Here is a 16,575-nt window from a genome sequence, read left to right on the forward strand (position 1 = left end):
ACCCTGACCCCACCTTCACCCCTACTCCCACCCCCACCCTGACCCCTGGCCTCACGCCCACCCTGACTCCAATCCTCACCTCTATCCTCACTCCCTTCCCCACCCCCATTCTAACCCTGACACCCCCCCATTCTAATATGCACCACCACCTTGACCCTTCACCCCCCACCCCCCACCCCCTCCCTCCTAGTGAAGGTACCAGACTGAAGCTGTTGTCTGTATTTGTTCTGAAACAGCGGAGCACGTGCGGCCAAGTTTGATGTCGGTGAGGAATGTCGATGGGTCCTGCGGATACATCAATGCAGTCTTTGCTGATGTAAGATACAAATATTTCTCCTAGCCCTGAGCTAATTTATCCTGCAATACCCTCCCATCCCATAGTCTCTCCATCACTAATAATGCTTCTCCAGACAATTCCAATGCACTCTCTCACATTCCGTTGTCCGTGGACTGGGGTTCAGCCAGACCATATTAAACTGACTGTGATCGATTTGATGAATTGATTCCCCCCTCCCCTCCAAAACCCACACCACTACCTCCAATACTGACCTACATTGACTCCAACTCAGACAAATTTCAAATTGCCATCTTTCTTTGCAAATCCCTCGGCTATCACACCCTTTTACACAGATAATCTCCTCTACCCCATGTCCCTTTCTGATCTCTGCACTGCTTTAATGTTGGTTACTTGGGCAGCTCCAATTTTAATCACTTCACCATTCATAGCTGTGCCTTTAGCTGACTGGAGCCGAAGGTCTGCAATTCCCTCCTTCAGTCTCTCAGCCCTTGCTTTCCTACTTTAAGATACTTCTTAAAACCTACTCCCTATTTAAGACGTACTTCAGCCCCTTATCCACTCAACAATTACCCAGGTATGTCCTGTACATAAAAAGCAGGACAGATCCGACCCAGCCAATTCCTATCCCATCAGTCTCCCCTCGATCCTCAGTAACGTGATGGATGGTGTCAGTAACAGAGTTATCAAGCAGCACCTGCTCAGCAATAACCTGCTCAGTGACGCCCAGTTTGGGATCCCCCAGGGTCACTCAGCTCCTGACCTCATTCCAGCCTTGGCTCAAACATGGACAAAAGAGCTGGATTCCAGAGGGGAGGGGAGGGGAGAGGGACAGCCCTAAACATCAAGGCTAGATTCGACCGAGTGTGGCATCAAGGAGCCCTGGCAAAACTGGAATCAGGGGGTGTCAGGGGGCAAACACTCCGCTGGTTAGAGTCAGACCTGACACAGAGGAAGATGGTTGTGGTTGTGGAGGGTCAGTCATCTCAGCTCCAGGACATCTCTGCAGGAGTCCCTCAGGGGAGGGTCCTCGGCCCAACCATCTTCAGCTGCTTCATCAATGACCTTCCCTCCACCAGAAGGTCAGAACTGGGGGATGTTCCCTGATGATTACACAATGTTCAGCACCGTTCACAACTCCTCAGGTACTGGAACAGTCCGTGTTCAAATACAAGTTTAATCAATTTATGAAATTGGCTAGCTGAAAGAAGACAGAGGGTGGTGGTTGATGGGAAATATTCAACCTAGAGCTCAGTTCCCAGTGATGTACCACAAGAATCTGTTTAGGTGCACTGCTGTTTGTCATTTATATAAATGACCTGGATGAGGGTGTAGAAGGATGGGTTAGTAAATTTGCAGATGACACTAAGGATGTTAGAGTTGTGGATAATGCTGAAGGATATTGTAGACATAGATAAGCTGCAGAGCTGGGCTGAGAGGTGGCAAATGGAGTTTAATGAGGACAAGTGTGAGGTGATTCACTTTGGAAGGAATAACAGGAATGCAGAGTACTGGGCTAATGGTAAGATTCTTGGTAGTGTAGATGAGCAGAGGGATCTCAGTGTCCATGTACATAGATCCCTGAAAGTTGCCACCCAGGTTGACAGGGATGATAAGTGGCAAGTAACATCTGTGTCACACAAATGCCAGATCATGACCATCACCAACAAGAGACAATCTTACCACTGCCCCTTGACATTCAATGGACGTCGATTTCGAAGCTCCTTGGATGCTGCCTGAACTGCTGTGCTTTTCCAGCACCACTAATCCAGAATCTGGTTTCCAGCATCTGCAGTCATTGTTTTTACCTCCTTGACATTCAATGGTGTTCCCATCACTGATTCCCCCATTATCAACACCCTGGGATGTACCTTTGACCAGAAACTCAACTGGACCCGCTCTGTATACACAGTGGCTACAAGAGCAGGCCACAGGCTGGGAATACTATGGTGACTAACTCACCTCCTGACTCCACAAAGCCTGTCCATAGAACATACAAAAGTACAGCACAGAACAGGCCCTTTGGCCCACGATATTGTGCCGAGATTTAATCCTAATGTAAAATATAATAACCTACGCACCCCTCAACTCACTGCTATCCATGTGCGTGTCTAGCAGTGGATTACATGTCCCCAGTGACTCTGCTTCCACCACCACAGCTGGCAACGCATTCCATGCATTCACAACTCTCTGCATAAAGAACCTACCTCTGATGTCTCCTTTATACCTTCCTCCTAATATCTTCAAACAATGACCCCTCTCGTACCAGTCAATCCTGCCCTGGGGAAAAGTCTCTGGCTATTGACTCGATCTATTCCACTCATTTTGTACACCTCAATCAGGTCTTCCCTCTTCCTCCTCCTCTCCAGAGGGAAAAGTCCAAGTTTAGTCAACCTCTCTTCATAAGGCAAGCCCTCCAGTCCAGGCAGCATTCTGGTAAACTTTCTTTACACCCTCTCCAAAGCCACTGCATCTTTCCTACAGTTGGGCGACCAGAACTGGACACAATATTCCAAGTGTGGTCTCACCAGGGACTTGTAGAGCTGCAGCAAAACCTCGCGGCTCTTAAACTCGATCCCCCTGTTAATGAAAGCCAAAACACCATATGCTTTCTTAACAACCATATCCACTTGGGTGGCAACTTTGAGGGATCTATGTACTTGCACACCCAGATCCCTCTGTTCCTCCACACTGCCAAGAATCCTGTCTTTAATCCTATATTCAGCATTCGAGTTTGACCTTCCAAAATGCATCACTTCGCATTTATCCAGGTTGAACTCCATCTGCCATTTCTCAGCCCAACTCTGCATCCTGTCTATGTCACGCTGCAGCCTGCAGTAGCCCTCTATACGATCGACGACACCGCCAACCTTTGTCATGATTTGGAGATGCCGGTGTTGGACTGGGGTGTACAAAGTTAAAAATCGCACAACACCAGGTTATAGTCCAACAGGTTTAATTGGAAGCACTAGCTTTTGGAGCGACACTCCACAGCCAGCTGACAAAGGAGCAGCGATCAGAAAGCTAGTGCTTCCAAATAAACCTGTTGGACTATAACCTGGTGTTGTGCGATTTTTAACTTTGTCCAACCTTTGTATTGTCACCAAATTTACTAACCCACCCCTCAACCTCCTCGTCCAAGTCATTTATAAAAACTACAAAGAGCAGAGGCCCAAGAACAGAGCCCTGTGGGACCCCACTCAACACTGTCCTCCAGGCAGAATACTTTCCATCTACAACCACTCTCTGCCTTCTGTCAGCCAGCCAATTCTGAATCCAGACAGTCACATCTCCCTGTATCCCACACTTCCTGACTTTATGAATGAGCCTACCATGGGGAACCCTATCAAATGCCTTGCTGAAGTCCCATATTCACCACATCCACTGCTCGACCTTCATCGACCTGTCTTGACACCTCCTCAAAGAACTCAATAAGATTTGTGAGGCATGACCTGCCCCTCACAAAGCCATGCTGACTGCCTTTAATCACACTATGCTTTTCCAAATAGTCATAAATCCAATCCCTCAGAGTTCTTTCCAAAACCTTGCTGACCACTGATGTAAGACTGACTGGTCTGTAATTGTCAGGGATTTCCCTATTCTCCTTCTTGAAAAGAGGAACAACATTCCCCTCCCTCCAATCCTCCAGTATGTCTCCCGTGGAGAGTGAGGAAGTAAAGATCTTCACCAGCGGCTTAGCAACCTCCTTTCTCGCTTCCCAGAGCAGCCTCGGATAAATCTGGTCTGGCCCTGGGGACTTATCAATCTTAATGGTTTCCAAAATTTCCAGCACATCAACTTCATCGATCTTGATCTGGTCAAGACTGTATCCCAGCTCCTCATAAAGTTTTCATTCACAATCAGGTCCCTTTCCTTGGTGAAAACCGAAGCAAAAAACCCATTTAGAACTTCCCCTATCTGTTCAGACTCCATGTGCAAGTTCCTTCAGCTATCCCTGATCAGCCCTACCTTCTCCCTGATCATTCCTATTCCTCACGTATGAGTAAAATGCCTTTGGGTTCTCCCTAATCCTTCCTGCCAAGCCTTTCTCGTGTCCCCTCCTGGCTCTCCTCAGTCCATTTCTGAGCTCTTTTCTAGCTAGCCTGTAATCCTCTAAAGCTGTGCTGGATCCTTGCTTCCTCCACCTTACATTAGCTGCCTTCTTCCTTTTGACGAGAAGCTCCTCTGTTCATGTCATCCAAGGCTCCTTAATCTTACCCCTTCTTACCTGTCTCAGAGGAACAAATTCATACATCACTCGCAACAACTGCTCCTTAAACAGTCTCCACATGTCTGCTGTGCCACCATCTACAAGGCACATGTCAGGAGTGTGAGGGAATACTCCACACTTGCCCCTGGATGGGGGCAGATCCAACAACACTCAAGAAGCTCGACACCAATGAGGACAAAGCAGCCACTTGATTGACACTACATCCTCAAACATCCCCTCCCTCCCCCACTGACACTCAGTAGCAGTGGTCTGTACCAGCTACAAGATGCAGAAATTCACCAAAGATCCTCAGACAGCACCTTCCAAACCCACAAAAATTGTAAATGGGAACACCACCCCCCTGCAAGTTCCTCTCCAAGCCACTCACCACCCTGACTTGGAAATATATCGTTGTTCCTTCACTGTCGCCGGCTTAAAGTCCTGAAATTCCCTCCCTACGGGACATTGTGGGTCTACCTACAGCACATGGACTGCTGCGATTCAAGAAGGCAGCTCAATTCCCCCCCCCCCACCTTCTCAAGGGGGCAACTAGGGACAGGCAATAGATGTTGGGCCCAGCCAGTGAAATCCACATTGGATTCCAGATTGAGTGGATATTCCAGTGTGTGAAGGAGAATGGATGAATGTTGTCATTTTCTCATTTGTATTTTTATCTGCCCTCAGTCCTATTTGAAGAAGGATGGATTTATAATGACGCAGTTGCCACTCGATCTGACAATGGTGGATTTCTGGGCGCTGGTGTATGATCTCAGCTGTGTATCAATTGTGACCATGAGCCAGCTGGCGGATCTGGACAATGTGAGCATCGGCCTGTTATTACAACACTCCCCTTTACATGGCCAACCTCCCACCTGAGCTGGGCTCACTCCTGGGGACAGGACGTTATTCCAGGTGGTCAGGGATCAGTCCAGGGGAAAAGGGCACTCCTTGGTTTCCCAGGGTGAAAGGTGGCCACTCCCAGAGAGGGGTGTAAGGGTTGGGGAGGGGGGGACGTATCAGCAGGGGGTTACTCTGAAGGTGTTGATGATGTTAGGGTATCTGAGTTGATGCCTCTGTTTACAGCTTCAGCCCCACCCCTTGGGCCCAAGATCCACGAGAGAAAAAATAAAAAGCAACAACAATGCGCCAAGCCTTTGGTGGGGGGGGGTGCGGGGGGGTAGGTTAGGGATGGGAATGGAGTTAGGGATGGGTGTAATGGGGATGGGAAGGGGTTAGGGATGAGGGGTTAAGGATTGGGGGTTGGTTAGGGATAGGGTTTTGGTGGTTAGGAATTGAGGTTGCTTGGGGATTGGAGTGGTTTGGGATGGGGGTGTGATGAGGGATGGGGGGTGTGGTTTGGGATGGGGGTGTGGTTTGGGATGGGGGTGTGGTGAAGGATGGGGATGTGGTGAGGGATGGGGGTGTGGTGAGGGAACGGGGTGTGGTTAGAGACAGGGGTGTGGTTAGAGATGGGGGTGTGGTTAGAGGCAGGGGGTGTGGTTAGAGACAGGGGTGTGGTTAGAGACGAGGGAGTGGTTAGAGATGGGGGTGTGGTTATAGGCAGGGGGTGTGGTTAGAGATTGGGTGTGGTTAGAGACAGGGGGTATGGTTCGGGATGGGGGTGTGGTGAGGGAATGGGGGTGTGGTAAAGAATGGGATGTGGTTAGAGATGGGGGTGCGGTTAGAGACAGGGGGTGTGGTTAGAGTCAGGGGGTGTGGTTAGAGTCAGGGGGTGTGGTTAGAGACAGGGGGTGTGGTTAGAGTCAGGGGGTGTGGTTAGAAATGGGGGTGTGGTTAGAGACAGGGGGTGTGGTTAGAGTCAGGGGGTGTGGTTAGAGACGAGGGTGTGGTTAGAGACAGGGGGTGTGGTTAGAGACGAGGGTGTGGTTAGAGACAGGGGGTGTGGTTAGAGACGAGGGTGTGGTTAGAGATGGGGGTGTGGTTAGAGTCAGGGGGTGTGGTTAGAGATGGGGGTGTGGTTAGAGACGGGGGTGTGGTTAGAGATGGGGGTGTGGTTAAAGACAGGGGGTGTGGTTAGAGACGGGGGTGTGGTTAGAGATGGGGGTGTGGTTAGAGACAGGGGGTGTGGTTAAAGACAGGGGGTGTGGTTAGAGACAGGGGTGTGGTTAGAGACAGGGGGTGTGGGGTGTGGTTAGAGACAGGGGGTGTGGGGTGTGGTTAGAGATGGGGTGGGATGGTGTAGGCCATTGGGCAGTGTTGGGCATTTCTACATCATCAGGCACCAATGGGCTGCCCACTGTTCCTGCTGGATTGTGGGTGAAAATGTTCAGGGTGGAGTACAGAGACCTGACCGACTGACCGACTGACCGACTGACCATGCTCTGTCCTGTAATCAATCTCTGATTGTGTCATTCTAGACCTATGTTGCATTCTGGCCTCAAGATGGTTCCAGCGACTATGGCCCGTTCCAGGTGACCTTGGTCTCTGAGAAACTGCAGGCAGAATTCACAGAGCGACGCCTCACCCTCAGTAAACACAAACAGGTGAATCTCTGCCTTGGCCAGCACAGGGGAGGCATTGGCTGGGGGAGAGGGTCAGGGAACAGCGGTTATTGCCTGGGGCCAAATGATCACAGTGATCCTGATGCAAGAGAATGTGTTTATAATACAGACAGAAAATTTGACACTGAGCCTTACTCCAGGAGGCTTCTGGGATTGGGAGGGGGAGGTGTTGTCCTGTGACAGGGCAGAGAAATCTGGGTGTCTGGAGTTTAGAAGAATGTGGGAGGATCTCATTGTGTCCAACGGATTCTGAAGAATCTTGTCAGGGTCAACCTGGGACAGGTCCCCCAGAGGGACACGTTCTCAGAAAGAAGGGTCAAGCATTTGGGGTTGGGATATAGAGAATGGCCTTCACTCAGCAACTTGTGAATCTTGGAATTGGAGATTGTGGCAGTTGTTCAGGAAGTGAGCCTTAATGTCTTTGTAAACTATTTTCTCTTTGGCTGTTCAGCATTTTGTTTCCAAGAGATTGATGGTTGGTTTCTCAAAATAAAGAGCTAGGTTCTGCTTGTTCATTTCTCCCCTTTTTGATTTCTTTTACTTTTACACTGTCCCTAGTCGGCAGTATTTGCTGCTGTAATTAGTTGATTTCATAGTGCATTTCTTGATAACAGAAAAAATACCTAGTTTGTTCACAGTGGCTATGAAAGTGAAATGGCAGCTCCTGAATGTGAAACTGCAACATCTTAAATTAAAAACGCAGCTCAGGGTTACAAAACAACTATTTTTGTTACACTTATAATTGGTAAAAAGACAACAGCCAGGTTCATTCTTACCCTACCTTGCCCTCTCACACCTTTTTAGATTGTTGTTTTCATTCTGTATCAGGTGGGTGCTCCTGTTTCCAATTGGGCACATGGTTAATTTGGTATTTTAGCTCTCTAGAGTGACCCTGGTGGGCAATGTTTGTTAATTGGGTATTTTGGTAATTTTGGTGGGAGTGAGTTTATTTTAACAAAACACTGTGGGTTCTCAGGACCGCTTTTCTGTAGTGTAATGGTTCCCACCTCACACTTAAAAGGTCCCCAGTTCAGAAAAGGAAGAATAATCATTAAAGCTCAGGAGGACAAATTCTTTCCGTATGTTTGAAATTTGGTGATTGGATTTATTTACAGAAAGAAAAGAAGCTGGATTTCTTACCTAGAGTGTCCTCGGAAAGGGACCATGCAATGTTCACTCATAATGTTGCAGCTTTTCAAGATAGGGGCTGGGGTGCAACACTTTCCTTCCCATTGATATTCCGATTTAGTCAGCTTCCTTATTTTCCCATTGGTTTTTGGTTACTGTTACAGGGCTCCTAGCGTGTATTTTTGTCACTTGTTCATCTGGTGATTGGGTCCATTAATAAATAAAAGAACTGGATCCTTCCCCATTGGGGAGTTGAGCTCTGTCAACTGGTCAAGGCCTGTGACCAGTGGAGTGCCACAAGGATCGGTGCTGGGTCCATTACATTTCGTCATTTATATAAATGATTTGGATATGAACATAGCACGTATAGTTAGTAAGTTTGCAGTTGGAGAAATAGTGGACAGTGAAGAGGGTTACCTCAGATTACAACAGGATCTGGAGAAGTGGCAGATGGAGTTTAATTCAGATAAATGCGACGTGCTGCATTTTGGGAAAGCAAATCTTAGCAGGACTTATACACTTAATGGTAAGGTCCTAGGGAGTGTTGCTGAACAAAGAGACCTTGGAGTGCAGGTTCTTAGCTCCTTGAAAGTGGAGTCGCAGGTAGATAGGATAGTGAAGAAGGCATTTGGTATGCTTTCCTTTATTGGTCAGAGTATTGAGTACAGGAATTGGGAGGTCATGTTGCAGCTGTATAGGACATTGGTTAGGCCACTGTTGGAATATTGTGTGCAGTTCTGGTCTCCTTCCTATCGGAAAGAGGTTGTGAAACTTGAAAGGGTTCAGAAAAGATTTACAAGGATGTTGCCAGGGTTGGAGGATCTGAGCTACAGGGAGAAGTTGAACAGGCTGGGGCTGTTTTCCCTGGAGCGTCGGAGGCTGAGGGGTGACCTTATAGAGGTTTACAAAATTATGAGGGGCATGGATAGGATAAATAGACAAAGTCTTTTCCCTGGGGTGGGGGAGTCCAGAACTAGAGGGCATAGGTTTAGGGTGAGAGGGGAAAGATATAAAAGAGACCTAAGGGGCAACTTTTTCACACAGAGGGTGGTACGTGTATGGAATGAGCTGCCAGAGGAACATTTGAGAGGCATTTGGATGGGTATATGAATAGGAAGGGTTTGGAGGGATATGGGCTGGGTGCTGGCAGGTGGGACTAGGTTGGGTGTGGAGGAAAGCTTCCTGGAATGGTTTTTCTTTATTCACTCATGGGGCATGGGTGTTGCTGGCTCTTCATCATTTATTGCCCATCTCTAGTTGCCTTGGAACTGAGTGGCTTCCCAGGCCATTTCAGAGGGCAGTTGAATGTCAACCACTTTGATCTACAGTCACATGTAGGCCAGACCATGTGAGGATGGTGATTTCCACTTCTGAAGGACATTACTGAACCAGATGGGTTTTTCTAAAAATCAACAATAGTTTCACAGTCATCAGTGGATTCTTAATTCCAGATTATTACTGAATTCAAATTCCACCACCTGCCAGGTTCTCACAACATCAGCTGAATTTCTGGATTAATCGTGTAGTGATTATACCACGAGGGCCATCATCTTCCCCTAAATGTGTTCAAGATCATTTTCAAAGTAATACATTGAGGAATCAACAAGGACACAGATTACTTTGAATGTGGCATTATGCAAATCAGAAAGGGCCAATTAATAACCTTGTTGTAAAAGAACGTTTAGGGAATATGACCACTGTAGAATAGAAGTTTCCATTTAATTTGAAAATGATGTTGTTCAAAGTGATTCGTTTTGGAAGGTCAAATTTGAATGCTGAATACAGGATTAAGGACCGGATTCTTGGCAGTGTGGAGGAACAGTGTGATCTTGGGGACCACATACATAGATCTCTCAAAGTTGCCACTCAAGTTGATAGGGTTTTAAAAAGGCGTATGGTATTTTGACTTTCATTAACAGGGGGGATTGAGTTTAAGAGCCACGAGGTTTTGCTGCAGCTCTATAAAAACCTGATTAGACCAGATTTGGAATACGTATTGTATCCCGTTCTAGTCGCCTCATTAGGAGAAGGATCTAGATACTTTAGAGAGGGTGCAGAGGAGATTTACCAAAATGCTGCTGGGATTGGAGAGCTTGTCTTATGAAGAGAGGTTGAGTGAGCTTGGGTGTTTCGCACTGGAGAGGAGGAGGCAGAGAGGTGACTTGATAGAGGTATACAAGGTAATAGATAGAGAGGCATAGATAGAGCAGATAGCCAGGGACCGCCCCCCCACCCCCAGGCAGAAATGGCTAGTGTGAGGAGGCATAATTTTAAGGTGATTGGAGGAAGGTATAGGCCGGATGTCAGAGGTAGATTCTTTACGCAGAGAGTGATGCGTGCATGGAATGCACTTCCAACGGTGATGGTAGAGTCACAAACATTAGGGACATTGAAGCAACTGCTGGACAAGCATATGGGCGGTAGTAAATTGAGGGGTGTAGGTTAGGTTGATCTTAGATTAAGATAAATGCTTGGCACAACATTGTAGGCCGAAGGGCCTGTACTGTTCTGTACCGTTTAATCTTCTATGTTCTAATCTAAAGCTTGGATTTTAAGTCTATGTAAAGGCAATTGTGAATATTGGAGGAGGATGGAAAAGATGGAAAATTATAGGCCAATCAGCTTAACCTTGGCTGTTGGTAAAATTCTAGAATCCATCATTAAGGATGAGGTTTCTAAATTCTTGGAAGAGCAGAGTCTGATTAGAACAAGTCAACATGGATTTAGTAAAGGGAGGTCATGCCTGACAAACCTGTTGGAATTTTTTGAAGAGGTAACAAGTAGGTTAGACCAGGGGAACCCAGTGGATGTGGTCTATCTGGACTTTCAAAAGGCCTTTGATAAGGTGCCACACGGGAGACTGCTGAGCAAGGTGAGGGCCCATGGTGTTCGAGGTGAGCTGCTGGGATGGATTGAGGATTGGCTATCTAACAGAAGGCAGAGAGTTGGGATAAAAGGTTCCTTTTCAGAATGGCAGCCGGTGACGAGCGGTGTCCCGCAGGGTTCGGTGCTGGGGCCACAGCTGTTCGCATTATATATTAATGATTTGGATGAGGGAACCGGGGGCATTCTAGCGAAGTTTGCCGATGATACAAAGTTAGGTAGACAGGCAGGTAGTACTGAGGAAGTGGGGAGGCTACAGAAGGATCTAGACAGGTTGGGAGAGTGGTCCAGGAAATGGCTGATGGAATTTAACGTGAGCAAGTGCGAGGTCTTGCACTTTGGCAAAAAGAATATAGGAATGGACTACTTTCTAAATGGTGAGAAACTTAATAAAGCCAAAGCACAAAGGGATCTGGGAGTGCTAGTCGAGGATTCTCTAAAGGTAAACATGCAGGTTGAGTCTGTGATTAAGAAAGCGAATGCAATGTTGTCTCTTATCTCAAGAGGGTTGGAATATAAAAGCAGAGATGTACTACTAAGACTTTATAAAGCTCTGGTTAGGCCCCATTTGGAGTACTGTGTCCAGTTTTGGTCCCCACACCTCAGGAAGGACATACTGGCACTGGAACGTGTCCAGCGGAGATTCACACGGATGATCCCTGGAATGACAGGTCTAGCATATGAGGAACGGCTGAGGATACTGGGATTGTATTCGTTGGAGTTTAGAAGATTAAGGGGAGATCTAATAGAAACGTACAAAATAATACATGGCTTTGAAAAGGTGGATGCTAGAAAATTGTTTCTGTTAGGCGAGGAGACTAGGACCCGTGGACACAGCCTTAGAATTAGAGGGGGTCATTTCAGAACGGAAATGCGGAGACATTTCTTCAGCCAGAGAGTGGTGGGCCTGTGGAATTCATTGCCACGGAGTGCAGTGGAAGCCGGGACGCTAAATGTCTTCAAGGCCGAGATTGATAGGTTCTTGTTGTCTAGAGGAATTAAGGGCTACGGGGAGAACGCTGGCAAGTGGAGCTGAAATGCGCATCAGCCATGATTGAATGGCGGAGTGGACTCGATGGGCCGAATGGCCTTACTTCCACTCCTATGTCTTATGGTCTTATGGATGTTGGTTGAGATGATTGTAAAAGTACATTAAAAGGTTTGATGATAGTTAGGCAATGGCTTGCATTTAGAGAGTTTTCAAAAACCATTCATTCTTTTAAGGTAAAAATAGCCACTGTAACTATCAATGAGCCATTGCTAACAAGACAATGAAAGGTGCAATTAGACCAAAGAAGGAGGAACCAGAAGCTAGAGAACTCTGAGAACTCTGAGAAACAAGTACTGATGGTTTGAAAACCGTTCACATTACAGAAGAGAAAACGCTGGAGATCTTAGAAAACATAAAGGTGAATAAATCTCCAGAACCTGATCAGGTGTATCTGAGGATGTGTTGGGAAATTTGAGAGGAAATTGTGGGGACCCATGAAGAAATACTTGCATCATCTATAAATGTGGGGGAGATGCCAGATGACTGGAGCATCGCTAATGTTGTGCCTTTGTTTAAAAAGGGATGTAAGGAGAAGCCTGGGGACTATAGACCTGTGAGCCTGACTTCATTGGTGGGTAGGTTGTTGGAGGTGATTCTGAAAGATAGGATTTGTATGCATTTGGAGAAGTAAGGAATGCTTAGGGATAGTCAGCATGGTTTTGTGCGAGGGAAATTGAATCTCTCACACTTGGAGTTTTTTGAGGAAGTCACCAAGAAAATTTCTGAGGACAGAACGGTAGACATTGTTTACTTGGACTTTAGTAAAGCCTTTGACAAGGTTCCACATGGTAGACTAATTGGTTAAGTTAGATCACATATGATTCAGGGTGAGCTTGCCAATTGAATTAAGAATTGGCTTAACATCAGGAGATCAAGGATGGTGGTGGAGGGTTGGTTTTTGGACTAGAGGCCGATGACCAGCAGTGTTCCACAGGGATCGGCTTTTGTTTGTGGTTCATCGAAATGATTTAGATGAGAATATAGAAGGCATCGTTAGTAATTTTGCAGATGACTCGAACATTGGCGGTATAGCGGGCAGTGACAAAGGATGTCTAAGATTACAAAGGGATCTTGATCAGTTGGGCTGAAGAGTAACAGAAGGAGTTTAATTTGGATTAAAATAAGATATTGAATTTGGCAAAATAAACGAGCACAGCTTATAACAATTAAAGGTAGTGTTGTAGAATAGAGAGACCTAGGGGTTCTGGTATATAATTCAGTGAATCTTCATCACTGACACACAGGGTAGTTAAGGCATTGAGCACATTTCCCTTCTTTGCTTAGACCTTTGAATATCAGGGTTGGGACATCATGTTGAGGTTGTACAGGTCATTGGTGAGACCACTGTTGGAGTACTGTGTCCAGTTCTGGTCATCTTGTTATAGGAAGGATATTATTACATTGGAGAGGGTTCAGAAAAGATTTACCAGGATCTTGCAAGGAATGTAAAATAGTAGGAAACATATAAATGGAATATAAACACTTCCATTCATGTGAAAAGAACAAAAAGATTAGCACAGATGAGATGTGCAGAGACAGGAGAAGTGAATTAAAATGCAAATAAAACCTTATCGTTCGATAAGGTGCCCCACAGTAGGCTATTGTACAAAATGCGGAGAAATGGGATTGTGGGAGATATAGCAGTTTGGATCAGTAACTGGCTTGCTGAAAGAAGACAGAGGGTGGTGGTTGATGGGAAATGTTCATCCTGGAGTCCAGTTACTAGTGGTGTACCACAAGGGTCGGTGTTGGGTCCACTGCTGTTCGTCATTTTTATAAAAGACCTGGATGAGGGCGTAGAAGGGTGGGTTAGTAAATTTGCAGACGACACTGAGGTCGGTGGAGTTGTGGATAGTGATGAAGGATGTTGTAGGTTACAGAGAGACATAGATAAGCTGCAGAGCTGGGCTGAGAGGTGGCAAATGGAGTTTAATGTGGACTAGTGTGAGGTGATTCACTTTGGTCGGAGTAACTGGAATGCAAAGTACTGGGCTAATGGTAAGATTCTTGGTAGTGTAGATGAGCAGAGAGATCTCGGTGTCCATGTACACAGATCCTTGAAAGTTGCCACCCAGGTTGACAGGGTTGTTAAGAAGGCATACAGTGTGTTACCTTTTATTGATAGAGGGATCCAGTTCCAGAACCATGAGGTTATGCTGCAGCTGTACAAAACTCTGGTGCGGCCACACTTGGAGTATTGTGTACAGTTCTGGTCACCGCATTATAAGAAGGATGTGGAAGCTTTGGAAAGGGTGCAGAGGAGATTTACCAGGATGTTGCCTGGTTTGGAGGGAAGGTCTTACGAGGAAAGGCAGAGGGACTTGAGGCTGTTTTCGTTAGAGAGAAGGAGGTTGAGAGGTGACTTAATAGAGACATACAAGATAATCAGAGGGTTAGATAGGGTGGGCAGGGAGAGCCTTTTTCCAAGTATGGGGACGGCGAGCACGAGGGGCATAGCTTTAAATGGAGGGGTGATAGAGATAGAGCTGAAAATGTGTTGCTGGAAAAGCGCAGCAGGTCAGGCAGCATCCAAGGAACAGGAGAATCGACGTTTCGGGCATCAGCTCTTCTTCAGGAAGGGCTTTTCCTGTTTCTTGGATGCTGCCTGACCTGCTGCACTTTTCCAGCAACACATTTTCAGCTCTGATCTCCAGCATCTGCAGTCCTCACTTTCTTCCTGGGTGATAGGTGTAAGACAGATGTCAGAGGTAGTTTCTTTACTCGGAGAGTAGTAAGGGTATGGAATACTTTGCCTGCAACGGAAGTAGATTCGCCAAGTTTAAGGACATTTAAGTCATCATTGGACAGGCAAATGGACGTACATGGAATAGTATAGGTTAGATGGGCTTCAGATTAGTATGACAGGGCGGCGCAACATCGAGGGCCGAAGGGCCTGTACTGCGCTGGAATGTTCCATGTTCTATGTAAAAGTATGTAAGTACTTTGTGTCCATCTTCACAGAAAGGCACAAGAGGGTCATAGAGTGATAGAGATGTACAGCACGGAGCATCTCTGAAATAATTAAGATGCAGGGTTCCTGTCAGACTGTGCACCTGAAAGGAGCAACTACTGGAAATGAAGTTGATGAATCCCAAGGACTTGCTCCCTTTCTCCCTCGAGTGTGGAAGGAGATGACTTGAGGACTCATGGTTCCATTATTAATCATCTTTTAAAATTTGGTTATTTCTGAAATAGTACCTGCAGATTGGAAGATTGAAAATATCATCATTACTGTTTCAGAAAAGAGGGAGACAGAAAAAAATGGGGAACAACAGATCTATTATCCTGAGGACAGGAGTAGGGAATATACAACAAATGATTTTAAACTTGATATACAGGAAATAACTGCCTGAGCAGACAGAGTCCACATGTATTTATGATAGGGAAACGTGATGGAGTGTGTTTAACGTGTAACAGACAGCATTGAGAAGAGGAACATTTGGAGGTGGTGTATTTAGATTTCCCGAAGGCATTTGATTAAGTCCCACGTAACTGGTTATTGAACAATGTTAAAATTCATGGAATTGAGAAATTATTCTTACTGAGATTAAGGACTGTTTAACTGGCAGAAAAGAGAGAGTAGAATCAAATGGGTGATTATCACGTTGGCAGGCTGTGACCAGTGGGGCATCACAAGGATCAGTGCTTGGGCCTCAACTGCTCACATTAATTATCAATGATTCGGGTGTGGGGCCAAATAAATGATTCCCGGTTTGGCAGATATCATAAAACTTGGGGGGAAGGGGTTTGTGAGGATAATGCAAAGAGGCTTCAAGGAGATTTAGGTGAGCTGAAGGAGTGGCAGATGGAGTACGGGTAAGTGTGAGAGGTGGGTGGAAACTGGAGTTTATGTCAAGGACTGGTCTTGATTGTTTTGGATGTTAGAGCAGTTGTATGGTCTGCTTCTGCTCCTGTTTCTTAGGGAATGGAAGGTGTGTGATTTCTGTATATTATCATTTACTTTTAAGCTTGAATTTTGACTTAGTGGAATAGGAGTGTTGGTCTGTATGTTTTAATATTTAACTTGTCAGTTTGTTTGCAGTGAGGATTTTGAAACAAGAGAGCAGGTTACTGAGACCCTTTTGCAATGATTATGTGCGTTTGTTTGCATTATCGGGTTCAGGATCACAGCAAGCAAACATCAAAAGAATTAGCTCACTTTCAGGTTGGGAAAATTAATAATTCATTTTTGTTTTGGGGAAGATTGCAAACCTTTTAAAAACCTGACTGGAGTCATATGTGAGTACTGTTACTCCTTGAGAAAGAAGTGAGACCCAAACAGTCAGGAGATAGATTCCCTCAGTTTAAGTTTGAAAGTTCACATCTAAGCTCAGTTGTGTGAATACTCAAGGAAGAGGCTACCAAGCCCTCAAGTTCAACACTGAAAGAAACAGTGAATCCAAAGCCATAGCTGTGATAAGGAAGGGATCTGTCTGTGGGACTTGAGTAATGGAAAGGGATAACTTTGGGGAAGGTTGGAGTTGGT

The 16,575-nt window shown here is 46.0% G+C and overlaps 1 protein-coding gene across 1 annotated transcript in view; it reads left to right on the forward strand.

Annotated features, from left to right (window-relative positions):
- LOC140493638 (receptor-type tyrosine-protein phosphatase mu-like) overlaps window positions 1-16,575 on the forward strand; it is a gene marked incomplete at its 5' end in the record, with an annotated part of 88,766 nt that overhangs the window by 62,059 nt on the left and 10,132 nt on the right. The window contains 3 exons of the mRNA XM_072592303.1: window positions 237-316; window positions 5,190-5,324; window positions 6,884-7,009. Coding sequence (XP_072448404.1) covers window positions 237-316; window positions 5,190-5,324; window positions 6,884-7,009 — 341 coding nt within the window. The remainder of the gene's footprint in view (window positions 1-236; window positions 317-5,189; window positions 5,325-6,883; window positions 7,010-16,575) is intronic.

This window comes from Chiloscyllium punctatum, chromosome 2 (assembly GCF_047496795.1).
Source record: "Chiloscyllium punctatum isolate Juve2018m chromosome 2, sChiPun1.3, whole genome shotgun sequence".
NCBI lineage: Eukaryota > Metazoa > Chordata > Chondrichthyes > Orectolobiformes > Hemiscylliidae > Chiloscyllium > Chiloscyllium punctatum.